This window comes from Triturus cristatus, chromosome 7, assembly GCF_964204655.1.
Source record: "Triturus cristatus chromosome 7, aTriCri1.1, whole genome shotgun sequence".
In the NCBI taxonomy this organism is placed as follows: Eukaryota; Metazoa; Chordata; class Amphibia; order Caudata; family Salamandridae; genus Triturus; species Triturus cristatus.
The window spans coordinates 162,833,733-162,861,128 of record NC_140590.1 but is presented as its reverse complement, the minus strand read 5'-3'; the positions used below and the strand labels follow the sequence as shown (position 1 = coordinate 162,861,128).

Genomic DNA, 27,396 nt, shown 5'->3' with positions numbered 1-27,396 from the left:
AGTGGAGTAAAGTGTAGAGTCGAGGGGGTAGAGTGGAGTAAAGTGTCATAGAGTGGAGCAAAGTGGCATAGAGGGTCATAGAGCAGCCTCTAGAGTTAAATGGTGAAGAGTGGTGTGGAGTGGAGCACAATGTCATACAGGGGAGTGGAGTGAAGTGTGGCATGGCGTGGAGTGACATAAAGTGGTCTAGAGTGACGTATAGTGGAGTAGACTAGTGTGGTGTAGAGAAGAATGGAGTGGAGTGGAGTGGAGTGAAGTAGATCGGCGTAGAGTGAAGTATGCATAGGGTGGTAGTGTACTTCCATTACAGACAACGCATTTTCGATTGAAATGACCATTACATTTGTATAGATATACATTTTTATTGATAAAACTATACAGCGCACAAGCGATAATGTGTGGAAATACAACACCTAGTGTATTGATTTGTTTTGATCTTATTCAAATATTTGTTTCCAGCACATTTCTGAATTACAAAAAAGTGCTTTATCTGTGTTTTCCTAAATCGGATATAGTCTGAAATATTTGCACAGTTCATTTACAGACATTTGAATTGTGTTGTATGCTACAAAAGAAAACCTTCCTTTCAACCCCCCACATAGCCAGATAAATCCTCTCACTTTGAAGTCCGAGAAAGAAAAGTAAACAGTATGCTCCCTCGGAAGACAGAGCCTCACATTTGACCTCTGTGTTTGAATGCACAGCAAATGTGACAAGATAAGAACAAAATATAAAGGACTGTTTACAGAAAATGAACACTCCTGGAAGAATACAGTAAACAGGCTATACTCTACAGGAGGGACAAAGACATGCTGGAAAACCTAAAACAAATGGAACCAGGAAATAGAAAGCAAGTCTGTGTGTCATAAAACACAAAGTCAATGGTAAGCAACAGGCAGATCGCGTTCTCAGGGAAGCGTTCAGAATGTCCTAATGAAGTCTTAAGCAAACCAGACTAGGCTTCGGCCTAAAAATTATTGAGCTTTGAATAAGCCCACTTATCCGTTACAGGATATTCCTGATTCCATCAAAGAGGTGCACTATTGTTGGTAATAACTTTCACCCATGCATCATTTTAGCATTATTTCTTGCTCTAAATTCATCTGAAGGACAGAGGAATTTACCTCTGAATAAATCCACCTCATCACCCACGACTTTCCCAAAATGTTTATAATAGGCATTGTACCTGACCTGCTTTGTGTTGGTATAAGTCGATCTTTGCACACCATATATATATTTGAAATGAGTCCTTTTGTGACAAAAGTAAGATTGTTAGGTTTCACCTGCACAGCGCTTGATCAGAGCTTGCAAAATATTTTTAAGTTAAAAAAAAATATTAATCTTCATAGGGGCTTAGATCCCACTCATTACCTACCTCTAACTATCATTGGCTGGCTCCCGCGTCTCTTTACTTACCATTGTCTGGCTCACACGTGGGTCTCATTTCCTTGCTTCATATTTGTCAGCACCTCTTTACTTACCATTGGCTGGCTCTCGCATGGGTCTTGTTTCCTTGCTTCCTATTCCTCCTGACCCCGGTCTTCTTACTACCCGTCGGTTTCGTTGACTCTTCGTCCATGCTGTGGAGCTTGGACCAAGTGCTGCTTCACATGGCCAAAGTCCTTCTACTGACCAGCAAGTACACTTTTTTTTTTTTTAAATTTACTTTTGCATATGCACTGAGAGTGCATGTGTCTGCAGTCTCTCGTAAAACAATTACGTTAAAATAACTTCCAGGTTCCACTCACCCCTTCCCTTTTGTATACTAAATAAAGGTTCAACAAAAACGTGGATGTCATGTTCACATTTATTTACTTGGAATAAGATTTGAAAATTGAAGTGTCTATATGCGCGCCCTTGTTTAATTACCCACTTTATTGATTTAGGTTTTACTGTCGATTAAGCAATATGGCAAAGGGAGCTGTCTAGTTCCTTAAATGGTGGCGTAGAGAATTTTAACTCACCTCACATGAGCACCGCACCCACTTTTTCATTCCTGGACACTACTGTAATACCAGTTGGTCTTCCTCCAAGTGGAGGTCAGCCTACCTATGCTAAAAACCCAATGATAATGCCGCCACGTCACCGACAGGCGGAGAACCAAGATATACCGCCCACAACTTGTGTACGTATGAGGTTTTTATTTAAGGAACACTCGCAAACCAATTGACCCTGTTTACACAGGTATAAGTGGTCCATTCTCCCTTTTGATATCTATATAGTTCCTTACTTCCTCAGTGCATCACTGCCCTCAGTAATAGCGAATAGGCCCCGTACAGCTCTATTAAAAATCCTCGATGCGTAACACAAACCTGCAGTGAATTTTAGATTGCTTTTTGTCCGGTTCAAACATCTTTTATTAAAAAACAAGCACAAACTGTACTACCATTTTACGATAGTTGATTCGTCGTTTCATCTGGAAACAATAGTTACTATGTTAAACTTTTGCACAAATGTAGATCAATTGCTCTCCCTGCTTTAAAGTACACATCACTGCTCTGCATGAAACACCAGAGAGATTGGCCTCTTTATAAGCACAACAGAGAACAAGCATTGGCAAAGTCAATAAATTTCGCCCATGCAAAATATATTGGCTTCGTCAATGTTTTTTAACATGTTACACAGCAGTCGAGCTGCGTTGCAACATAGCTTGAAGTGAAAAAAATAAACGCTGTGACAGTCAGTGCTGGCCACATCATAGTGGTTTTTTTTTGTCTTCAAGCCATGTTGCACAGAATCTCAACTGTTGTGCAACATGTATAACAAATTGACAAAGTAAATAGATTTGCATAGGTGAAACATTGGCTTTGCCAATGTTTGTTTTTCAAGATAAGTTAACTCGTGAATGACTGTCTTTCTCATAAGTATGGCCACTGGAATTATGTGGCAGGGTTGACAACATTTTGCAGCAGGAAAAGGCAAATTATGCGGCATAATACTGCACATTTTGTGACATTGTGTGATAGTATTACTTCATTATTTTGTCATTTTTACACCCGGTAACAGTGTATCACTTTATTAGTACCTATTTAACACCCAAATACAGCAATAAGCTTCTGAAAGATGACCAGTCAATCTTTGCGCAAAGCCTTCGGGTGCACAGGACCCCAAGTTGCCATGGTTTTATAGCTAGACACATTTTCTTTCCGTAAATTCTGCAGAGTATGCAGCAGATGGATGATGTCTCAAATGTAGCAAATCCATAATTATGCAAACATTGCCACGGAAGTACATAATTGAAGTAAATATAAAGTGAATGAAGATCCTGAGGGTAAGTAATAGGTCTGTATGGTCAAATGGTTATTTGCAATCTCTGAAAGAAATGCCTATTGGATCCTGTTTTTGGAAGCCATTTGATGTAACCACCCCCCTCCCCCCCCCCCCCCACACCCTCATTGTCAGTTAAGAAAAAACACACTCCCTCTTGATGGAATATAGTCTCAATTTCGACAGTGAAGGGTGACTGGGGATGGATAAGTGGATAGCTTCAGATTTTTTTGTGCTGCGTTATATGATTGCATTTTGCACTGTTGGAAAAATCTTGTACATTGCATAGCATGTCGAAGCCAGAGTAAACAAAAGCAACCTGAAATGCCTAAAGCCACTTTCTCTCTTGCCCCAATTTGGGGTTTCGCCATTTATTCAATGAGTGACTTAGTGCACTTTAAATAGCCACACATCGGCCACCATAGGCACTGGAAGTAGGAGTAGCTACAGCACCCCTAAAATAACCATGCTGGAGTCCCCACAGTGTACGAGCAGTTAAGATGCCTTTAAAATGTATTCTGTTGCACTTGCTGTGCATTTAAAGACTGCGGTCAAATGTCAGGCTATGTATTCTGACAAACGTCTGCTTATTGTAACATGGAGATTGCTTTTACTGTTTTTCTCTGACTGCTAAGAGAGCGGATTTTGTAAAGTGAACCTATATGACAATCTTGCTGGGGTACAAGTAGTGTGATAGTAAAGGCTGTATATATATATATATAGTATGTGATTTTCCTCTCTTGCAGTACACATTTAATCAAATACCTATAAATGAACTGTAAAGATATTTCAAAATATATCCGCAGTCAGGAAAGCACAAATGAAGCACTTTTTAAGTTCTGAAGTGTGATGGGAACAAAGATTTAATAGAATCAAAACAAATTAAGACACTAGATTTCCACAGGTTCTTGTTTGTGCACTACATCATTTTATCAGTAAAACTATGGCTGTGCAACATTAGTGGCCATTTCAAAGAAGAATGTGCAGACTGTGAATAAGTGTGCTACCACACCATGCTTTGGTATTGGTAAAAGTGTGCCTCAAAATGCTTCACAAGCTATATACTTACCACGCTCTTGCCGAATGGGCGTGATTCATTTGCTTAGGTTGTACTATGTGTGACAGTTGGATTTTTCAGAGTCCCTATAAGTTTAGTGATTTAACATTGATGGCAGCACCCCCACTGTGAAAATTGTTAAAGCACCACTGTTGGCCACAGTTCACAGGATTAATTTTAGGTTGCGCCTAACAGACAGTGCAAGTCAGTGCAGTGCAAAAGACCTATTGTCAGCTTACCAAGAACATACAATGGTCTTAAAAACATCCTTGTGCTTCTCAACACCGTGCTCTGTGTTGCTCTATGTTGCTTGTCAAAATAATCTGTAATAAACTTTACAGGCCAAAGCCAGATCTGATTAAACCTGGTATTACTGAAATCCAACAGGCCGAAACTGGACTAAAACCTGACGAGCTGAAACCAGGTCTGACTTAAATCCGACAGGCCAAAGCCAGGTCTGACTTAAACCCGACAGGCGAAAGCCAGGGCTGACTTAAACCCAACAGGCCGAAGCCAGGTCTGACTTAAACCTATTTTATCATAAAGCACTGGCTGGCCTTTCAGTTATTAAGGGATATTGTTGTGTTGTGCTGCATGCCCTGCTCGCGTCACCTACTCATCATATCCTTGAACTTCTCTGCTGCTCGACCTCTCGAGTCTAAGTCTTGAGAAGGGTACTTGAATCTTCTGTTTGGTATCCAGAAATGCTGTGGGCCCAAGACACTAGTGGTAAAAGGCTGCATGTGTCATATTTGGGAACCTGTAGTCTCTGACTGCCCTTGGATCACAAGATCTTAGGACTAGCAAACTAAATCAGTCTTAAGAGTCAGATGGTTGTTGGTACTAATGGTGGACTCTTATTTTAGAATAGGGCTTTGTTTTTATGTTTGTTAGAAAACCCCACTCCCACACCGGAAGGGTGGTAGTGGGTCTCCCAGACATACACTGTGGTAGCTTGGCTCGAGTGGTCAGGGATCAGGCACCGTGCTAAGCATACGTCATACCCACACAATAACCATGCGTGCATCCGTTCCAAAAACGACACTACACCTTAAAAATTATACTGAAAATATATCTCTTTATCTTCTTTTCTCTTAGTTGCTGATTAAATAAATAATAATACAATCACAGTACACAAGGCTTTTCCTGTGGAAGGGTAAATCAGATCAATAATACTTCAACGATACAATAAATAAGGTAGATCATAAAATAATCAAGGCATAAATATAAGTGCATTACATAAAAGGCAATTAAATATTACGAGGCAATAAATACTGCGAGACAATAAATACTGTGCGACAATAAATACTGTGAAACAATAAATACTGTGAGGCAATAAATACTGTGAGGCAATAAATAGGATAAATACAATAAATACAGTGCTCTCAATAAATAATAAAAGCCAACAGTGACACTTGAAAATCAGTTCACATTCCTGAGGTACTATGGGATGATTTGGCCCAATCCCAGCTTGTAGAGTTCTGGATGACCTGAGGGGTGTACTACCTGGCTTGGACAAGGCTGAGGCCTAAACTGAGGTAGATAAAGGGGGGATTTAGAGATCTGGCTCTCCCACACTACACAACCCCTCTGTATTAGACTCAGCTCACCCCTGGCACTATCAAGCTGGTTCCAGCACCTTTCTAGCCTCTAGGATGGTCTCTTAGGGCTTCACAGGGCCTTAGGCGCCCTCTATTCCACTTACTGCCCTTTTTATGAAGTTCCGACGCCGCTGGAGTCGTGTCGACGCCGTGAGGCAGTTCCGGTTCGATGTCGGCGGCCTCGGCTCAATGACAGTTCTTGTCGACGCCGGTAGGCGGTTCCGGTTCGATGTCGGCGGCCTCGGCTCGATGTCGACCTCCGGTTCGATGACGTCGGGCAGTCTTGGCTCGATGTCGACTTCGGGCGGCTCCAGTTCGATGACGTCGGGCGGCCTCGGCTCGATGTCGACTTCCGGCGGCTCCAGAGTGCGATCTCCACTCCCGACCTCCGGTGCTCCTTTCCTCGGGTTCCGGCGACTCCGGAGTGCGACCTCCACTCCCGACCTCCGGCACAATTGTCTTCAGGTTCCGGCGACTCCGGAGTGCGATCTCCACTCCCGACCTCCGGCACGCTTCACCTCGGTCTCCGGCGACTCCGGAGGGCGGACTTCACTCCCCCGTCGACGCCGCTCACTCGACCTCGGGTGACTTCCTCCTCGACCTCTGGTACTCTCCACGACCTCCGTCGGCGCCCTCTCTCGACCTCTGGCGGCTCCGGGTACGACGTCTGCTTTCCAGTCAGCGCCGCTTCTCCACCTCGGGCTCCAAGTCTCCAGGCTTCTCGACGTCGGACTTCACGAAGTTACCAGTAACCAGGTCAGGAACTTGCTGTTCTTTACTTTTAAGGCCTGTTCCTGCTGTCCAGGTCCTTAAGATGGTTTTTCTTGCTTTCTCCCACACAGGGCTCCAGGCTGGGCTCAGTCAGTAGGGACTAGTATCAAGGGTGGGTTTATGGACCCCACTCCAGGCACAAGTTTCCACCCCTGCTGCCTCACTCCTTCCTCCTTCAGGTTTCTGCTCCTCTCTCTTCACCAGTCAGGTGCCAACTGCCAGCTCCAACTGTCAACTCTGACTTAGCTTCCCAACATTCTAAACCTGCCTCACACTGTCACAGGGTTCTGGAATGTTCTGGAAGGTGCTGGTAGGTTCCAGTGATGTCACAGGTGACAATGGGTGGCCACCATGTTGTGCTCCAGGCCCTCAGACAGAAGTTCCAGGGGTAGATAAAATGGCTCTCTGAATCTGCATCAATACTAAAAAGTCTGGTGGTTCCCCAAAAAGGAAAAAATACTAACAGGGTTTGAGGCAAAAGTGGGACAAAATAAATAATGATGAGGGGGGACCACCCAAAGGGCTGACAGGTCTAACACGCGTCCCCCCCAGCTGAAAGTGGGGAGAGCTACCCAACCCCTTGGGAGTTCTCATCACTAAGGCGGAAATACCTTGAGAGACCGTCTGCATTGGCGTGGTCCACTCCAGGCCGATGTTCCACCTGAAAGTCCATTCCCTGTAGGGAGATAGACCACCTCAACAACTTGGGATTCTCCCCCTTCATCTGCATCAGCCAACGAAGGGGTCTGTGGTCGGTCTGAACTAGGAAGTGCGAGCCAAACAGGTATGGCCGCAACTTCTTCAGAGCCCATACCACTGCAAAGGCTTCTCGCTCTATTGCACTCCACTTCTGTTCCCTGGGAAGTAGTCTCCGGGATAGGAAGACCACGGGTTGATCCAGACCCTCTTCATTGAGTTGCGATAACACTGCCCCAATGCCATGTTCTGATGCATCTGTCTGGACAATGAACTTCTTGGAAAAGTCTGGGGCCCTTAAGACCGGGGGCTCGCACATGGCTTGCTTCAGTTTTACAAAGGCCTGCTGACAAGCCTCCGTCCAGACTACCCGTCGAGGTTTTTTCTTGGACGTGAGCTCCGTGAGGGGGGCTACAATGGTTCCGTACCCCTTCACGAAGCGGCGGTAGTATCCCGTGAGGCCCAGAAAAGCTCGGACCTCAGTCTGTGTCTTGGGGGGTTCCCAGGCCATGATGGCCTCGATCTTCGCCTGGAGGGGTTGCACCGCTCCCCTACCCACCAAGTGTCCAAGGTACACTACCGACCCCTGCCCGATCTGGCACTTGCTGGCCTTGATCGTTAACCCAGCTTGTCTCAGGGCCTGGAGAACAGCTTGCAGGTGACGCAAGTGATCCTCCCAGCTGTTACTGAAGACGGCTATGTCATCCAGATAAGCAGCAGAGAAACTCTCCATTCCGGTGAGGATCTGGTTTACCAGGCGCTGAAACGTGGCAGGTGCGTTCTTGAGCCCAAAGGGCATCACACAGAACTGGTAGTGGCCATTGGGCGTGGAGAAGGCTGACCTTTCCCTTGCTCCATCAGTCAAAGAGATCTGCCAGTACCCCGAAGTAAGGTCAAAGGTACTTAGATATTGGGCAGCTCCCAGCCGGTCAATCAATTCATCCGCCCTAGGGATCGGATGAGCATCAGTTTTGGTTACTGAATTCAGTCCCCGGTAGTCCACACAGAACCTCAGTTCCGGTTGGGCACCCGGTGGTGCAGCTTTTGGTACTAACACCACCGGACTGGACCAGGGGCTGCTGGAAGGTTCGATCACTCCTAGCTCCAGCATCTTAGTGACTTCCCTGTTAATGCTGGCCTTCACCTTGTCTGACATCCGGTAGATCTTGGACTTCACAGGTGGGCTGTCTCCTGTGTCCACGTCATGGACGCACAGGTGAGTCCTACCCGGAACAAGGGAGAACAACGAAGAGTACTGTCCCAGGACCTGGCGGCAGTCCTCCTGCTGTTCAGGAGTTAGAGTTGGGGAGAGAATCACTCCCTCCACCGACCCATCCTTCTCTTGAGACGCAAACAAATCGGGGAGAGGCTCGCTTTCCGCGTCCTCTGCTCCGTCAGTCACCATCATCAAAATGACTTCGGGCCTCTCGTGGTGGGGTTTGCGGCGGTTGGCATGCAGCACCCGTAGGGGCTGACGAGGGGTTTTAAGATCCACCAAGTAGGTAGCCTTACCCTTCTTCTCCAACACCTCAAAGGGTCCTGACCAGCGATCCTGGAGGGCGCTACGCTCTCCTGGTTCGATCACCCACACCTTCTGGCCAGGCTCCAACTCCACCGGGTGAGCGTTGTGGTCATACCACGCCTTCATTACTGCTTGGCTGGCTTCCAAGTTGTCAGAAGCTTGCTTCCACAACTTAGCCATTTGGCTCCGAAAGGCCAGCATGTAGCTCACCACGTCCTGGGGAAGCTTCCTGGGAGTTCTCTCCCATCCGTCTCTCACCAGGTTGAGAGGTCCACGTACAGGGTGCCCATACAAAAGCTCAAAGGGGCTGAAGCCCACTCCCTTCTGTGGCACTTCCCTGTAAGAAAAGAGTAGACAGGGTAGGAGGACGTCCCATTTCCTCCGCAGGCTTTCAGGCAGACTTCTGATCATGCCTTTCAAGGTTTTGTTGAACCTCTCCACCAGACCATTGGTCTGGGGGTGGTAAGGAGTGGTGAACCGGTATGTCACTCCACACTCCTTCCACATCGCCCGCATGTACGCTGACATGAAGTTGGTCCCCCTGTCGGACACAACTTCCTTGGGAAAACCCACTCGGGTAAAGATTCCCATCAGGGCCCTAGCCACAACAGGTGCTGTTATGGTCCTCAGAGGTATTGCCTCTGGGTACCGTGTGGCATGATCCACCAGAACCAGGATAAACCTGTGACCAGCTGTAGTAGGCGGATCTAATGGACCCACAATGTCGATGCCCACCCTTTCAAAGGGGGTGCTAACGACAGGAAGTGGTTCCAGGGGAGCTTTCAGCTTCACCCCTGTTTTCCCACTGGCTTGGCAAGACACACATGTCCGGCAGTAGGTGTCGGACGACACTTTCATCTGAGGCCAATAAAAGTGTGGGACAAGACGGGCGAAGGTCTTGTCTTGCCCCAGGTGTCCTGCCAATGGGATCTCGTGAGCCAACTCCAGAAGGAAGGCTCGATAACGTTGAGGGACTACCAAGGCTCATGACGATCCATGTAGGGGTGCCTTGGGTTTACTGTAGAGGAGGCCATCCTCCCAGTAAACACTGTAGTTCCCTTCAACGTTCCCTGCTGCCTGGGCTTCGGCCTGTCGTCTCAGTCCCTCAAGGGTAGGGCACTCCTGCTGGCCCTGGCAGAATTCCTCCCTGGACGGGCCTCCCTCCACGTGCCACTCGGCCGGGATGGGTAGGTCCTGCAGTTCGGTGACATCCCCCACCGCAGACTCCTGGTCCACCACCTCCGGTGGCCTATCCGTCCTACGGGGGGCGGACGCCGAGGCAGGCTCCTCCTGTCCTCGGTTCTTCCCTTGACTGGCAGCTGGCTGGGCCTTTGTTCCAGGCTCCAGCCGAAACGAACTCTTTCTCCGGGTAGTCGCGGACCCTGTGCTCACACAGGCCCAGACAGGTGTACCCAGCATCTCAGTGTGAGTCCGGTATTCCACCTCCTTCCAAGCATTGTGCTCCATGTCATTCCCCAGTAGACAATCGACTGGCACGGCAGGGCTTACGGCAACTCGAAGTGAATCTGCAACCCCCTCCCATTCAAAGGGAACCTCGGCCACTGGATAGTGGCCTGTTCTGCCGTCAGCCATCGCGGCTGGGTGGAGTACATCGGGAATTATCTGCTCTGGAGACACCAGTTGGCTACGTACCATAGTTATACTGGCTTCTGTGTCTCTCAGAGCCTCCCCTCTTTGGCCGTTGATGGTGACCCACTGCCCATACTTTACAGTATTTGCGGGTGTGAGAAGTTGGCCTGATGTATGATGTCACTAGTTCTAGTGTACACCTTATATCAGTCCAAATACCCTTATGGTGATTGGTTGTAAAGTCAACCTTATAGACCAGCTATCCTAGTGGTAGCATGGACAAGAGCAGTCTTAGGCTAAACTCTGAATGGCATGTGAAGCCAGCTGTGATACCATATATAATCCCTTGAATACCAAATGAAAGGACACCACAACAGATATATATATAAAATAAAGTGTATTTATTCTAGTCAAACCCTCAGCACTCTTTATGAGATTAGAGGTAAGTACAACACAGTCTTATTTAAGCATACATTAAGTCACACAGGTAAGTAATACAGTTAGGCCCTAGGGGCCACGCAAACCATATACTAAGTAAGTGGTATAAGGACCACTGTCACGGAAATAGAATAGGCCTAGGCCTAGGGAATCGCTGGGGCTACACTACACTAGCGTTAGTTAGGAAGTGGGAGGCCCACGGGATTCGTGTGCAGAGTGGAAACACTCACGCGTAATGCGTAAAAGTCAATAGCAATAGTACAGTTTAGAAAACGGTAGATTTAGGACACTTCCGGAGTAGCTAGGAAGTTGAGACTGGAAAACTAGACACTAGGATAGTCACTATCCTGATGAGCACCGGAGTACCCAAGTTACCTAGCCCACAGGCTGTGGGTGCATAGGGGTGAAGATGCGTCGGTTTTCGTCGTCGACTCCTATGGATGCCTGAAGAAAGATGCTGACAGGCAGTCAGTGAAGAGTGTCCGGTGGATCCCAAGGCTGGGATCAAGAAGAGAGGAAACCTGCAAGCAGAAGGGACAGAGTCAAGGTCACTAGCCAGTGACCACGTGGAACCAGGAAGGAACCAGGCGATGTCGTGGAGATTGCAGGTGAAGGTGAAGCTTGTCGCTACCGCCAGGAGGACCAGGAAGCGTCGAGGACGACCAGGACCAGGAGGCGAGCTGTCCCACGAAGGCTCTTGCTGTCGGCGGCGTCTAAGTTGGACTAGGACTCACCAAGCCTTGGCAAGCGGAACCCACGAAGAACGGAGGACTTGCTTCTGGTGCAGACCAGGAAGGTCTGGGGTGCTTCTTCTTTGCAGAGAAGCGGGAGCCAGTCTGGAGGAGCCAAACCAGCGCAGAAGATTTCAGGGTGCGTCGTCGCAAAGGCCACTAGCCAGCGGGCAAGCAACCGGACAGACGCGGCAAGCAGTAAAATGCAGAAGGGCCCCACGCAGGACTCGTGGAGTGTGGGGGGCTGATCTTCGGTGCAGATGGTGCTTGGGGTTGGGGCTTCTCAATCCCCGGTGCACAACTTCGAGGGTGCCTCAGAAGCTGCGCTTTAAGTTACTAGCCACTTTTCCCAGGTAGCCGGTCCCACGTCGCTCCTCGCCTCCACGGATCTCAGCTTTGCTGTGGATGTGGATCAGGGTCGGAGAAGTCTGGAAGTCAAGGCTCTGGTCGGGCTCTGCAGTCGGTTCCTCGTAGAACGTGGGCAAAGCAAAGGGTAGTCTCTTGATGGTGCCTGTTTGCACAGGGTAGCCACTCCTTGGCTACAAGGGAGATTCTTCAGTCTTCTTCTTTCGTCGAATGTCGAAGGTCCAGAGTTTCTGTTCAAGTTTGCAGGTTCAGGATAATCTAAAGTCTTGAGGCCCAACTCCCACTCTTATACTAATCTGGGGGGCTGGGATACCTGCTAGGTCACGCCTTATGGGTGGGACCTGGGAGGGGGTGGTTACACCCACTTCCCTTTGTCCAGTTTCGCGCCAGAGCTGGGGCTGGAGTGCCCCAGCGCCGGTTTGAACTGGACTATGCAAGGAACACCTTGTGTGCCCCAGGCATGTCTCATTCCTTTCAGCCCACCCTGCCCCAATACACTAAAGGCTGTCTGGGGAGGTGCTAGCACCTCCCCAAGCAGGAAACCTATTGTCCAGGCCTCCCTGGCTGGGATCACTCCCAGCTGCAGGAGGTCAGACTTGTGTCGTGGCAGAAGCATCCATTTTGTGATGCTGAGGCTTTGGTCAGAGGCTAACAGTGAAGTATGATTTTAACATGTCTTTCCCTCTAGAAGGGGGGAATAATATCCTCATGTCCAGAAATGGCATGGGGGTATTATTCCACAGTGTTAGACACCTTACACGACATGTTTCGATAAAGCCAAACCATAGTTACCATAACCGTCTAAGATTATAAGGCACTTTAAGAGTATATGGTAGGCTATATCATAGAACAGCTATAAGGACTTGGTTCCGAAAGCTGCAGACAGGCTCAGCTCATGCTAGAGCACCATCTCACATGTTACCAAGCACTCTGCCTCCAGGATTGTTAAGGCCTGCCATAGGAGTGACTGATAGGTACACATGTGTCTATATGTAAGTTAGGTATAGGTATACTACACCTAAGCAAGGGGTGATTACACGACCTTGCCCCAGCTGAGTGATCAGCCAGTTGTGTCAGAATGGAAGGCCAGGCCAGGGGTGGCATAATACATGCTGCAGCCCCTGGTAGGCCTAGGGTACACCTATGCCCTGGGTACCTAGGGTACACTGTACAGGGGCCAATAAGGTGACCCTATCCAAATGGGTTATGCTCCTAAAGTACATAGTATTAATTTAGAGAGAGAACAGCAGGGCTGTGGGTCTGATTAGCAGGCCCACAGCCACATCTAAGTCGAAAACCAGTAAAGCAAAAGCAAAAAGTGGGGGTGAACATAGAAAGCAGACCCTACTCTCCTACACAACCCCCCCCCCCAAACTTAGGGACATTAAACTAACCTTGACCAGTTGAGTCTTCATGTTCTAAGTGGAAATATCTGGAGAGTCCATCTGCATTGGCATGGTCAGTCCCAGGTCTATGTTCCACTGTGAAGTCCATCCCCTGTAGGGAAATGGACCACCTAAGAAGTTTGGGATTTTCACCCTTCATCTGATTTAGCCACAAGAGGGGCTTATGGTCTGTCTGAATCTTGAAGTGAGTGCCAAACAAGTATGGCCTCAGCTTCTTCAGGGCCCAAACCACAGCAAAGGCCTCCCTCTCAATAGCTGACCAACGTTTCTCTCTAGGGGTCAGCCTTCTACTTATAAAAGCAATGGGCTGGTCTTGACCATCTACATTCAGTTGTGAAAGAACAGCTCCCACACCTAACTCAGAAGCATCTGTCTGGACAATGAACTCTTTGGAGTAGTCTGGACTTTTCAGAATAGGTGCACTGCACATGGCCTGCTTCAGGTCATCAAATGCTTTTTGACAGCTGACTGTCCACTGAACTTTCTTTGGCATCTTCTTGGAGGTCAAGTCATTAAGTGGTGTCACTATGGACCCATAGTTCTTAACAAACTTTCTGTAGTACCCAGTCAGGCCCAAGAAAGCTCTGACCTGAGTCTGGGTAGTTGGAGGAGCCCAGTCCTTTATGGTCTGGATCTTGCTCTCCAGTGGTTGAACCTGACCCCCACCAACTAGGTGGCCCAGGTATACAACCTTGCTCTGCCCTATCTGGCACTTAGTGGCCTTGATAGTGAGGCCTGCCTTTTGCAGGGCCTCTAAAACATTCCTCAGGTGGATCAGGTGATCCTCCCAGGTGGAGCTAAAGACAGCAATACCATCAAGATAAGCTGCACAATAATCATCCAACCCAGTAAGGACTTGATTCACCAACCTTTGGAAAGTGGCAGGTGCATTCTTCAAACCAAAGGGCATTACCACAAATTGATAATGTCCTCCTGGGGTCGAGAAAGCAGTTTTGGCCTTTGCACTCTCAGCTAGTCTGATTTGCCAGTAGCCTGCTGTCAGGTCAAATGTGCTCAAAAACTTAGCAGCTGCCAGTCTGTCAATGAGCTCATCTGCCCTAGGTATTGGGTGGGCATCTGTCCTAGTGACAGCATTGAGACCTCTGTAATCCACGCAAAACCTCATCTCTCTTACCATCTTGGGTGTGAGGCTTTGGCACAAGAACTACAGGACTAGCCCAAGGGCTCTCTGAAGGTTCAATGACTCCCAGCTCCAACATCTTTTGTACCTCAACTTTTATGCAGTCCCTGACATGGTCAGGTTGCCTGTAGATTTTACTCTTCACAGGCAGACTGTCACCAGTGTCCACCTCATGGGTGCACCAGTTTGTCTGACTTGGGGTCAGAGAGAACATATGTCTGTAGGATTGCAGAACTTGTCTGCAGTCCTGTTGCTGATGGACAGTGAGGCTGTCAGAAAAGACCACACCATCAACTGAGCCATCATCAGGGTTCTGAGTCAACAGGTCTGGGAGAGGGTCACTCTCTTCCTCCTGCCCCTCATCTGTAGCCATGAGTAGCCCCATGTCTGCCCTGTCAACATATGCCTTCAATCTGTTGACATGAAGCACCCTGTGGGGGCTTCTGGGAGTCCCAAGGTCCACCAAGTAGGTGACTTCTCCCTTTTTCTCAACAATAGTGTGGGGTCCAGACCATTTGTCTTGGAGTGCTGCTGGGGCCACTGGCTCCAACACCCACACTTTCTGTCCTGGCTGGTAAACAGTCAGTACAGCCTTTTGGTCATGCCAAGCTTTTTGGAGTTCTTGGCTTGCCTCAAGGTTTTTAGAAGCCTTCTTCCTATACTCTGCCATCCTGGAGCGGAGACCAAGTACATAATCCACTATGTCTAGTTTGGGTTGTCTGAGAGGTCTCTCCCATCCTTCCTTCACCAAACACAGGGGTCCTCTTACAGGATGCCCAAACAAAAGCTCAAAAGGGCTGTAGCCAACCCCCTTTTGTGGGACCTCTCTGTAAGCAAACAGAAGGCAGGGTAAAAGGATGTCCCATCTTCGCCTAAGCTTGTCTGGTAATCTTTTTATCATTCCCTTTAGGGTCTTGTTGAATCTCTCAACAAGCCCATTGCACTGTGGGTGATAGGGTGTGGTGAACTTGTAGTTAACACCACACTCCTTCCACATTGCAGTCAAGTATCCTGACATGAAGTTGGCACCTCTGTCAGAAATGACCTCCTTTGGAAAGCCCACTCTGGGGAATACTCCAAGCAGGGCCCTTGCCACAACAGGAGCTGTTGTGGTCCTCAGGGGAATTGCTTCTGGGTACCTGGTGGCATGGTCCACTATCACCAGTATGAATCTGTGCCCAGATGCTGTTTGTGGGTCCATTGGTCCTACAATATCTATGCCCACTCTTTCAAAGGGGACCCCCACCACAGGTAGTGGTATGAGGGGGGCCTTTGTGGTGCCACCTGATTTGCCACTGGCTTGGCAGGTGACACAGGAGCGACAAAACTCCTTAGTATCTTCTGACATATGGGGCCAGTGAAAGTGAGGGACAAGCCTGTCCCAAGTCTTGTTCTGGCCTAGATGTCCTGCAAGGGGAATATCATGGGCCAAGGTAAGAAGGAAGCCTCTGAACTTCAGTGGTATGACCAACCTCCTGGATGCACCAGGCTTGGGGTCTCTAGCCTCTGAATACAGTAGCCCTTCCTCCCAATACACTCTATGGGTACCTTGAGCATTCCCTGCAGCCTCAGCAGCAGCCAGCTGTCTGAGGGTTTCAAGAGAGGGGCAGTCTAATTGAGCCTGCCTCAGATCTGCCCTTGAAGGTCCCCCTGTCCCAAGAAACTCAACCTGATCAGGTTCAAGTTCTTCTAGGACAGTTCCTTCAGGGCTCTCAGAATCATCCTCCTGGGAGGGCTGATCCACCACCTGAGGCAGGGGGGAAGGCACAGCCTTAACCCTACTGCTCTTTCTCTTGGGTTGTGACTGGTCCATAGTTTCAGGATCCAGCACTTGTTCAGTGGTGCACTTTTTGGCCTTTGACCTGGTCACAGCAAGGACATGTGCATCTATCCCCAGCATTTCTGCATGGGTCCTATACTCCACTTCAGACCAAACTGAAGTTTCAAGATCATTGCCCAGTAAACACTCTACAGGAAGGTCTGAACTAACAACAACTTTCTTGAGGCCAGTTACCCCTCCCCAGGAGAAGTTAACAATAGCCACACTATGGGAGGTAGTGGCATTGCTAGCGTTGGTCACTAGGTAATTCTCACCTAGTATGATCTGTCCAGGGTCCACAAAAGCAGGTGTCACCATTGTGACACTAGCTCCAGTGTCCCTGTAGGCCTGAGCCATTCTTTGGTTGATAAAAGGAGTCTGTCTGTACTTGCCCAGGTTACTGGGGCCTACAGTAGAGGACAAAGCTAAGTCCCCATCACAGATCAGAACAGCCTGAGTAGGTACTCTGACTAGGCCAGAATCCTCCTCAGTTCCCAGGGTTAACCCTACTACACCCTTTTGCTGGGAACCACCACTTACAGCTGAACTAGGGGGTACAGTTGCCTTAGGGGCAATGGTGGCTGGGGGCTTATCCTTTTTGGTGCACTCACTAAACCAATGTGAGTTGGACTTACAATAGTTGCACCATGGTTTCTTTTGGCCATCTTTCTTTTTATCCTTTTTGGGACCACCCTCCCCCTGAGCCTTTTGGGGGCCTGGTGAAGACTTCTGGTCTTTTTGTTTCTGATCATTACCCTTCTGGTCTGCCTTTTTCTGATCACCGCCCTGGTTCTGGTTTTTCTGCTTAACTCTAGTCCTGACCCATCTATCTGCCTTCTTTCCCAATTCTTGGGGAGAAGTCAGATCAGAATCAATCATGTGTTGATGCAAAAGCTGGTTTTGACAGTTGTTAAGTATTTGCTCTCTCATGATCAAATTATACAATCCTGTATAGTCCTTAACCTTACTTCCCATTAGCCAGCCTTCCAGAGCCTTAGTGGCACAATCTACAAAGTCAGTCCAGTCCTGAGTCTGTGTTTTCTGGGTATCCCTGAACAACAACCTGTATTGTTCAGTGGTTAGGCCAAACCCATCAATCAGAGCACTCTTCAGGACAGTGTAATTATCTGCATCCTCATCACTAACTGTGAGGAGCTTGTCTCTACCTTTCTCAGAGAAGGAGAGCCACAAGATAGCTGCCCACTGACTTTGGGGTGCCTGCTGTACTTTGCAAGCTCTCTCCAAAGCAGTTATCCATTTGTGGATGTCATCCCCACACTTGTAGGGAGGGACAATCTTGCTCAGGTTTCTATTGTCATAGTGCCTGTCTCTATCCTTAGGGATATTGCTGCCACCAGTGGGTTCTGACCCACTTAACTTTTGCTCTCTAGCCAGAGCAAGCTTCTCCTTGGCAAGGGCAAGTTCTTCCCTCTGAATCCTCAGATTAGCTTCCCTCATTCTGGCTTCATGCTCCTTTCTCTCAGGGGAAGTCATTCCCCTGTGAGAGGAAGCATTAGAGATGTTAGAGACATGGGAGTGGATGGATTCCCTTGAAGGGGATCTGTCCCTCCTGCTTCTCTGTGTAAGCCTACTTGGGGGTCTGTATGGGGGGACCCCATGCAAACTCCCATGTAAGCTTAGGTTAGCCTGGCTAAGTCTTCCTACTTGGCCCTGGCTATCTACCTCTTCATCTGAAGTCCCATCTGACTCCTCTGTGGTGGGTAGATCCTCCTCTGTACCTAGGGTACCTGCCTGAGATGCCCTAAGAGTATCATACTCCTCTAGGAGTTGTCTTAACTGAAGGAGGGTAGGGTTTGCACCCTGTTTTATTCCTCTGGAGGTACACAAGTGTCTCATCTCCTGGAATGTTAAGGTATCATATCTAGAGGGGGTCTTTTGCAGACCTGACCCTCCTGAGAGAGCATCTACTTGATCTCCTCTCAGAGACATGATCTAGTGAGGGTGTGGTGTGTGCACCTACCTACACTAGTTGTTTCTACTAAACCTCTCTAGTAGTTGTAGTCAGGGTGTGTTACTCCCTTCAACCTACAACTACTAAGTCCAGTAGGACTTAAGTATTATAATCTATGTTATATGTACCTAGACAATATCTGTGTGATCTTTCAATTTAGTATCTCAAGATTACAATGGTATTACAACAGCAAGCTCAGATCCCAACCGCTGCTCACCAATGTGAGAAGTTGGCCTGATGTATGATGTCACTAGTTCTAGTGTACACCTTATATCAGTCCAAATACCCTTATGGTGATTGGTTGTAAAGTCAACCTTATAGACCAGCTATCCTAGTGGTAGCATGGACAAGAGCAGTCTTAGGCTAAACTCTGAATGGCATGTGAAGCCAGCTGTGATACCATATATAATCCCTTGAATACCAAATGAAAGGACACCACAACAGATATATATATAAAATAAAGTGTATTTATTCTAGTCAAACCCTCAGCACTCTTTATGAGATTAGAGGTAAGTACAACACAGTCTTATTTAAGCATACATTAAGTCACACAGGTAAGTAATACAGTTAGGCCCTAGGGGCCACGCAAACCATATACTAAGTAAGTGGTATAAGGACCACTGTCACGGAAATAGAATAGGCCTAGGCCTAGGGAATCGCTGGGGCTACACTACACTAGCGTTAGTTAGGAAGTGGGAGGCCCACGGGATTCGTGTGCAGAGTGGAAACACTCACGCGTAATGCGTAAAAGTCAATAGCAATAGTACAGTTTAGAAAACGGTAGATTTAGGACACTTCCGGAGTAGCTAGGAAGTTGAGACTGGAAAACTAGACACTAGGATAGTCACTATCCTGATGAGCACCGGAGTACCCAAGTTACCTAGCCCACAGGCTGTGGGTGCATAGGGGTGAAGATGCGTCGGTTTTCGTCGTCGACTCCTATGGATGCCTGAAGAAAGATGCTGACAGGCAGTCAGTGAAGAGTGTCCGGTGGATCCCAAGGCTGGGATCAAGAAGAGAGGAAACCTGCAAGCAGAAGGGACAGAGTCAAGGTCACTAGCCAGTGACCACGTGGAACCAGGAAGGAACCAGGCGATGTCGTGGAGATTGCAGGTGAAGGTGAAGCTTGTCGCTGCCGCCAGGAGGACCAGGAAGCGTCGAGGACGACCAGGACCAGGAGGCGAGCTGTCCCACGAAGGCTCTTGCTGTCGGCGGCGTCGAAGTTGGACTAGGACTCACCAAGCCTTGGCAAGCGGAACCCACGAAGAACGGAGGACTTGCTTCTGGTGCAGACCAGGAAGGTCTAGGGTGCTTCTTCTTTGCAGAGAAGCGGGAGCCAGTCTGGAGGAGCCAAACCAGCGCAGAAGATTTCAGGGTGCGTCGTCGCAAAGGCCACTAGCCAGCGGGCAAGCAACCGGACAGACGCGGCAAGCAGTAAAATGCAGAAGGGCCCCACGCAGGACTCGTGGAGTGTGGGGGGCTGATCTTCGGTGCAGATGGTGCTTGGGGTTGGGGCTTCTCAATCCCCGGTGCACAACTTCGAGGGTGCCTCAGAAGCTGCGCTTTAAGTTACTAGCCACTTTTCCCAGGTAGCCGGTCCCACGTCGCTCGTCGCCTCCACGGATCTCAGCTTTGCTGTGGATGTGGATCAGGGTCGGAGAAGTCTGGAAGTCAAGGCTCTGGTCGGGCTCTGCAGTCGGTTCCTCATAGAACGTGGGCAAAGCAAAGGGTAGTCTCTTGATGGTGCCTGTTTGCACAGGGTAGCCACTCCTTGGCTACAAGGGAGATTCTTCAGTCTTCTTCTTTCGTCGAATGTCGATGGTCCAGAGTTTCTGTTCAAGTTTGTAGGTTCAGGATAATCTAAAGTCTTGAGGCCCAACTCCCACTCTTATACTAATCTGGAGGGCTGGGATACCTGCTAGGTCACGCCTTATGGGTGGGACCTGGGAGGGGGTGGTTACACCCACTTCCCTTTGTCCAGTTTCGCGCCAGAGCTGGGGCTGGAGTGCCCCAGCGCCGGTTTGAACTGGACTATGCAAGGAACACCTTGTGTGCCCCAGGCATGTCTCATTCCTTTCAGCCCACCCTGCCCCAATACACTAAAGGCTGTCTGGGGAGGTGCTAGCACCTCCCCAAGCAGGAAACCTATTGTCCAGGCCTCCCTGGCTGGGATCACTCCCAGCTGCAGGAGGTCAGACTTGTGTCGTGGCAGCAGCATCCATTTTGTGATGCTGAGGCTTTGGTCAGAGGCTAACAGTGAAGTATGATTTTAACATGTCTTTCCCTCTAGAAGGGGGGAATAATATCCTCATGTCCAGAAATGGCATGGGGGTATTATTCCACAGTGTTAGACACCTTACACGACATGTTTCGATAAAGCCAAACCATAGTTACCATAACCGTCTAAGATTATAAGGCACTTTAAGAGTATATGGTAGGCTATATCATAGAACAGCTATAAGGACTTGGTTCCGAAAGCTGCAGACAGGCTCAGCTCATGCTAGAGCACCATCTCACATGTTACCAAGCACTCTGCCTCCAGGATTGTTAAGGCCTGCCATAGGAGTGACTGATAGGTACACATGTGTCTATATGTAAGTTAGGTATAGGTATACTACACCTAAGCAAGGGGTGATTACACGACCTTGCCCCAGCTGAGTGATCAGCCAGTTGTGTCAGAATGGAAGGCCAGGCCAGGGGTGGCATAATACATGCTGCAGCCCCTGGTAGGCCTAGGGTACACCTATGCCCTGGGTACCTAGGGTACACTGTACAGGGGCCAATAAGGTGACCCTATCCAAATGGGTTATGCACCTAAAGTACATAGTATTAATTTAGAGAGAACAGCAGGGCTGTGGGTCTGATTAGCAGGCCCACAGCCACATCTAAGTCGAAAACCAGTAAAGCAAAAGCAAAAAGTGGGGGTGAACATAGAAAGCAGACCCTACTCTCCTACAGCGGGCACCTGGATCTTAGGAACCATCTCCCGTTCTCCCAGGGACACTAAAGTGACACCCGCCCACTCCCTTCCCTTAATTAAGGGCATCTCCTCCCCGAGCACTGCACTAGCTACTCCGGGGGTCTTTCCTCCAATGGGAGGGGGTGGTCGTTTCGGGCACTTCGCATCTCCCTTATAGTGTCCAACGCCACCGCACTCGAAGCAATGGACAACCCTTGGCTGCTGACTCTGGCCAGGATTAGGGTTTCTGGGTGGGTTAGCCCTAGGGGTGAATCCTGTTCCCTTACCTTGGAAATTATTTTGGGGGCCTTTGGAGAACTCCTTTTTCTTTTCCCCTCCCTCTTTCTTCTGGGGGGCGCCCTGTCCGGCCTTTTGAGTATCCCCTCCAGTCCCCCTTGTGGACACCCGGGTACTAGCCCAAATGTCCGCCTCCTCAGCAAGCTTCCGGGGATTGGTCAGCTTGCTATCCACCAGGTGTTGACGCAGTTCAGGGAAACATTTTTCGAGCAGGTGTTCCTTCAATACTAAATCAAACAACCCCTCGTAGTTCCTTACTTCACTGCCCTGAATCCAACCCTCTAATGCCTTCTTTGCATAATCCAGGAAGTCCACCCAATTCTGTGTGCCCAGTTTGTGGCTACCCCGGAACTTCTGTCTGTATGTCTCGGGTGTTAGTCCAAACTTTCGTATGAGCGCCACTTTCATGATGGGGTAGTGGGTCTGCTCATCCTGCTCTAGGGCCAATAATGCATCCCTACCAGCTGGAGGCATGTACCTGTACAATCCCCCTCCCCAGTACTTCTCTGGAACCCCATGGGCCCTTAATGAGACCTCATAGGCCGCTAGCCACTTGGCAATATCGTCGCCCACACCATAGCTAGCCACTAGGTCTTTCGGCAAATAGGGTTTGGGTTCCCTGGTGAACTCTCTTTCTTCGCTGCCACCATTAGGAATAGGGTGTGCCCCGGCTCGTAGGATCTGGAGATCTATCTCCCTTAACCTCAGCTCATGAGCCATCCTCTGTTCCTCCTTCTCTTTCTCCAGCCTTGCTAAGTCCCATGTGAGCTGTCTTTTCTCCCTCCGGTCTGTTAACTCCACTTCAGACAAGCCACCGCTAGAGGCACTGCTGCCCTTCCTAGAAAGAGTCCTGGGCCCCGCTAACAGGTTCCCCACCTCAGGTTGGTACAAACCAGCTCCCTCACTGTCTGGCTCTCTATCCCTGTCCTCCTCCTCAGCCTTGCTTTCTCGTCGTGCCTCCCCCCAAGCCCTTAAGCTGGTTTGGAGTGCACCCTTCTTTGCTCCTGGGGGACAATACACCCCCTCCTGCTGACAAAACTCCCTGAGTTGGGCCACAGTGTACGTTTCTAAATTCTCCAGTACAAACTCCATCTTGCCCACTCAGGTCAGAGGACAGTTATTTGCAGAAGCTATGCAGGGGGGTACCTTTTATAATACCTCTTCCCACCACCAGAGTAAATTTGGAAAAAACAAAAACTCACAATTAGGAAGTCCGCTTGGAGAAAACTCCCGGTGTAGGCCTATGGACTACCCACAGTTATTGTTGAGTATACGTAGGCACAGCTCAATCCCACCGCTGAACACCAATTATGTTAGAAAACCCCACTCCCACACCGGAAGGGTGGTAGTGGGTCTCCCAGACATACACTGTGGTAGCTTGGCTCGAGTGGTCAGGGATCAGGCACCGTGCTAAGCATACGTCATACCCACACAATAACCATGCGTGCATCCGTTCCAAAAACGACACTACACCTTAAAAATTATACTGAAAATATATCTCTTTATCTTCTTTTCTCTTAGTTGCTGGTTAAATAAATAATAATACAATCACAGTACACAAGGCTTTTCCTGTGGAAGGGTAAATCAGATCAATAATACTTCAACGATACAATAAATAAGGTAGATCATAAATAATCAAGGCATAAATATAAGTGCATTACATAAAAGGCAATTAAATATTACGAGGCAATAAATACTGCGAGACAATAAATACTGTGCGACAATAAATACTGTGAAACAATAAATACTGTGAAACAATAAATACTGTGAGGCAATAAATACTGTGAGGCAATAAATAGGATAAATACAATAAATACAGTGCTCTCAATAAATAATAAAAGCCAACAGTGACACTTGAAAATCAGTTCACATTCCTGAGGTACTATGGGATGATTTGGCCCAATCCCAGCTTGTAGAGTTCTGGATGACCTGAGGGGTGTACTACCTGGCTTGGACAAGGCTGAGGCCTAAACTGAGGTAGATCAAGGGGGGATTTAGAGATCTGGCTCTCCCACACTACACAACCCCTCTGTATTAGACTCAGCTCACCCCTGGCACTATCAAGCTGGTTCCAGCACCTTTCTAGCCTCTAGGATGGTCTCTTAGGGCTTCACAGGGCCTTAGGCGCCCTCTATTCCACTTACTGCCCTTTTTATGAAGTTCCGACGCCGCTGGAGTCGTGTCGACGCCGTGAGGCGGTTCCGGTTCGATGTCGGCGGCCTCGGCTCAATGACAGTTCTTGTCGACGCCGGTAGGCGGTTCCGGTTCGATGTCGGCGGCCTCGGCTCGATGTCGACCTCCGGTTCGATGACGTCGGGCAGTCTTGGCTCGATGTCGACTTCGGGCGGCTCCGGTTCGATGACGTCGGGCGGCCTCGGCTCGATGTCGACTTCCGGCGGCTCCAGAGTGCGATCTCCACTCCCGACCTCCGGTGCTCCTTTCCTCGGGTCCGGCGACTCCGGAGTGCGACCTCCACTCCCGACCTCCGGCACAATTCTCTTCAGGTTCCGGCGACTCCGGAGTGCGATCTCCACTCCCGACCTCCGGCACGCTTCACCTCGGTCTCCGGCGACTCCAGAGGGCGGACTTCACTGCCCCGTCGACGCCGCTCACTCGACCTCGGGTGACTTCCTCCTCGACCTCTGGTACTCTCCACGACCTCCGTCGGCGCCCTCTCTCGACCTCTGGCGGCTCCGGGTACGACGTCTGCTTTCCAGTCAGCGCCGCTTCTCCACCTCGGGCTCCAAGTCTCCAGGCTTCTCGACGTCGGACTTCACGAAGTTACCAGTAACCAGGTCAGGAACTTGCTGTTCTTTACTTTTAAGGCCTGTTCCTGCTGTCCAGGTCCTTAAGATGGTTTTTCTTGCTTTCTCCCACACAGGGCTCCAGGCTGGGCTCAGTCAGTAGGGACTAGTATCAAGGGTGGGTTTATGGACCCCACTCCAGGCAAAAGTTTCCACCCCTGCTGCCTCACTCCTTCCTCCTTCAGGTTTCTGCTCCTCTCTCTTCACCAGTCAGGTGCCAACTGCCAGCTCCAACTGTCAACTCTGACTTAGCTTCCCAACATTCTAAACCTGCCTCACACTGTCACAGGGTTCTGGAATGTTCTGGAAGGTGCTGGTAGGTTCCAGTGATGTCACAGGTGACAATGGGTGGCCACCATTTTGTGCTCCAGGCCCTCAGACAGAAGTTCCAGGGGTAGATAAAATGGCTCCCTGAATCTGCATCAATACTAAAAAGTCTGGTGGTTCCCCAAAAAGGAAAAAATACTAACAGGGTTTGAGGCAAAAGTGGGACAAAATAAATAATGATGAGGAGGGACCACCCAAAGGGCTGACAGGTCTAACAATGTTAAAAATAGAAATCTGTAAAAAATGAATGAAGCAATGTGACACAGGCAGTTGCTATAACCAATGTGGCTTTTATCTCTCATTTGCCAAAGCTTGCCTTTGCATCCACTTAGCATGCACTTAAAATGAGGAATGAAGCAGAAGTGCTGGTCTGTACCATAATGATGCACAAGAGTCCGGAGGACACAGGAGGCCTAGATGTCCCCGTAACAGGCACACCAGGAGGGAGGGCACTGCCCGCAAAGTAGGGAGTCTACTCTACTGCGCAGAGCCAAGGAAAACCAAGTGGAGGGAGAGACCAGCATTGACAACAGATACTAGCCATGACAAAGTCGGAGGTGCTAGCACTGAGGCTAGTGAAGTAGAGATTGAGAGAGGGAGCGCTGGTGTACGGTAGTCTCTAATACAGTGGTTGGATTGGAATGGGCTGGAGATTGATGTGGGGCCTCTACTTTCTTACCCTGCCCTCATCCATCTATTCTATGCCATTCCATTTGACACATGGAGGGAAAATGGTCAAACACATCGGGTGAACGCGTTAAGAGCCTAGTAAGGCTTGTACACATGAGTGTGTTATATTTTCACAACCTGATGCATACTGTAGTAACAAGCTGGAAACAACATGATTTCTGTGAGCTGTTATTAGGATAAAAAGGTCGGACTCCTAAAAGAAGCACCCCTTGCGCTGGAGATCAGTGGAAGCGTGATACACTTTTATAAAATTCACTCTGGTCTTTATGGCTCTAATTTATAAACTTCTTTGCAGAAACTTTATGCTTATGTTCTAACCACTCTTGTCCTGTTCATGATCCAGCAGTTCATGGTTGAAACACAGTCATCCTATTGGGCAATTAGATCATGACATTACTGTTGATACTATGTGTGTTCGATGCGTACAAGTTATTTTGTTACAATTCGATTACTCGCCTCAGATTGGTCCTTTGCCTTGTTTCATATAGACACGTTTTAAAACATTTCACTAAAGGTGTGTGCACCAAACATTTTTCTGTATTAATTATTTTATATAGTATGATGTAATTAAAATAATTATTTGTGTCCATTTACTGCATGGTATTATATAATTTTGTTGACTAAGACATTTATTGTTTGGTTATAATACATATGTAAGACAAAGTATTTTGAGTAGTATAAGCTATGTTAGCTTCCCACTGCAGACTTTCTTTGTTTATATGTATTTATCACTCCAAGTCCTCGGTGGTTCAGTTGGCATCCTCTGTTCATTTTGCATCTCTTCTAAGATGGTTCTGGGTGATTTATAGACAGAAGGGGAAGATTCACCTCCTGCATCATGAATGAAGTATAGTGGCCAATACATTCACATCTGATCTGTGTGTAGCAGGTGCCAAATCAGTGTTTATGTAAATATTGCCAAACTTGTTTGACACACTACAGTCTTCTAAGCACTAGCACCCTTTTAATCAAGGATCCATTGTATGATAAATCAAAGATATTTAAAATAACTTTCAGTGAGAATGTTGATCATCAAACAAGTAACCAGAACTAATAAAACATTATTTTATTGTATATGATTGGTTTTCTTAAAATGACTAATCTTTATCCAGGTTTTCCTTTAGCAGCTTAATATGTAAAGTGACGTACCCCTAATCACCCAACTCTACCTCTTCCGCCACTTCTATTTTGTCACTCCTCCTGGCCTGAATACTTGTCCTTGTTAGGGATGGTACTTTTCTGTAGTGCACAAGATCTGGTATGTTCAGGTGGAAGCCGGCAGTAGCAGTCTCACCCTTTACATCACTCATAAACATTCCCCTTCTATGACAATCACTGTGAGAAGAATTGTTTGGTATATGTGCTATAAACCCATGCATGTCACGGCACCACACATCATCTGCCGTATCTGTGTTCTTTTAAGCATATCAAATATTTATATATAGAGTGCAGCATTCATGTCCCTCTAATTTGCATTGAACGAGGGAATACAGATACATCATCCACCAGGACCTCATGGCACTATAGTCCTCGCCTCTACCATCCAAAACAACTAATGAGTTCTGAGGTCTATTGCCAGATTTTGGAAACTCCTTCTAATGACAATTCATTTGGTCTTGACTTTTAACAGTGTAGCCCTTCTTAATTTGTGTTTTCTGCCTTTTTTTCTTTGTCACTTTAGGCACCAGAATTGATGCCAACGATATCCACACTCATCTACGAGAATATGGACAGGTGGAAAAAGGTTCGCCAGAGGTATGTAAGCTGTGTACATGGTGCAGTCAGGGGGATGTCAAGTGCTAAGACCGAGTTATCTTTGCTCCTTTTATTGTGAACATGACATTTAACAATCCACCCCACTCCAATCCATTTATTTCCATTTATAGTGTCTGCGCTAGAGATCTACCATTATTGGGGTTTTCTGGGGTTATCTCCTAAACCT

General features: G+C 48.2%; 1 protein-coding gene across 1 annotated transcript in view; it reads left to right on the top strand.

The window, feature by feature from the left end:
- LIN37 (lin-37 DREAM MuvB core complex component) overlaps positions 1 to 27,396 on the top strand; it is a 213,993-nt gene that overhangs the window by 153,972 nt on the left and 32,625 nt on the right. The window contains exon 9 of the mRNA XM_085615919.1: positions 27,136 to 27,209. Coding sequence (XP_085472045.1) covers positions 27,136 to 27,209 — 74 coding nt within the window. The remainder of the gene's footprint in view (positions 1 to 27,135; positions 27,210 to 27,396) is intronic.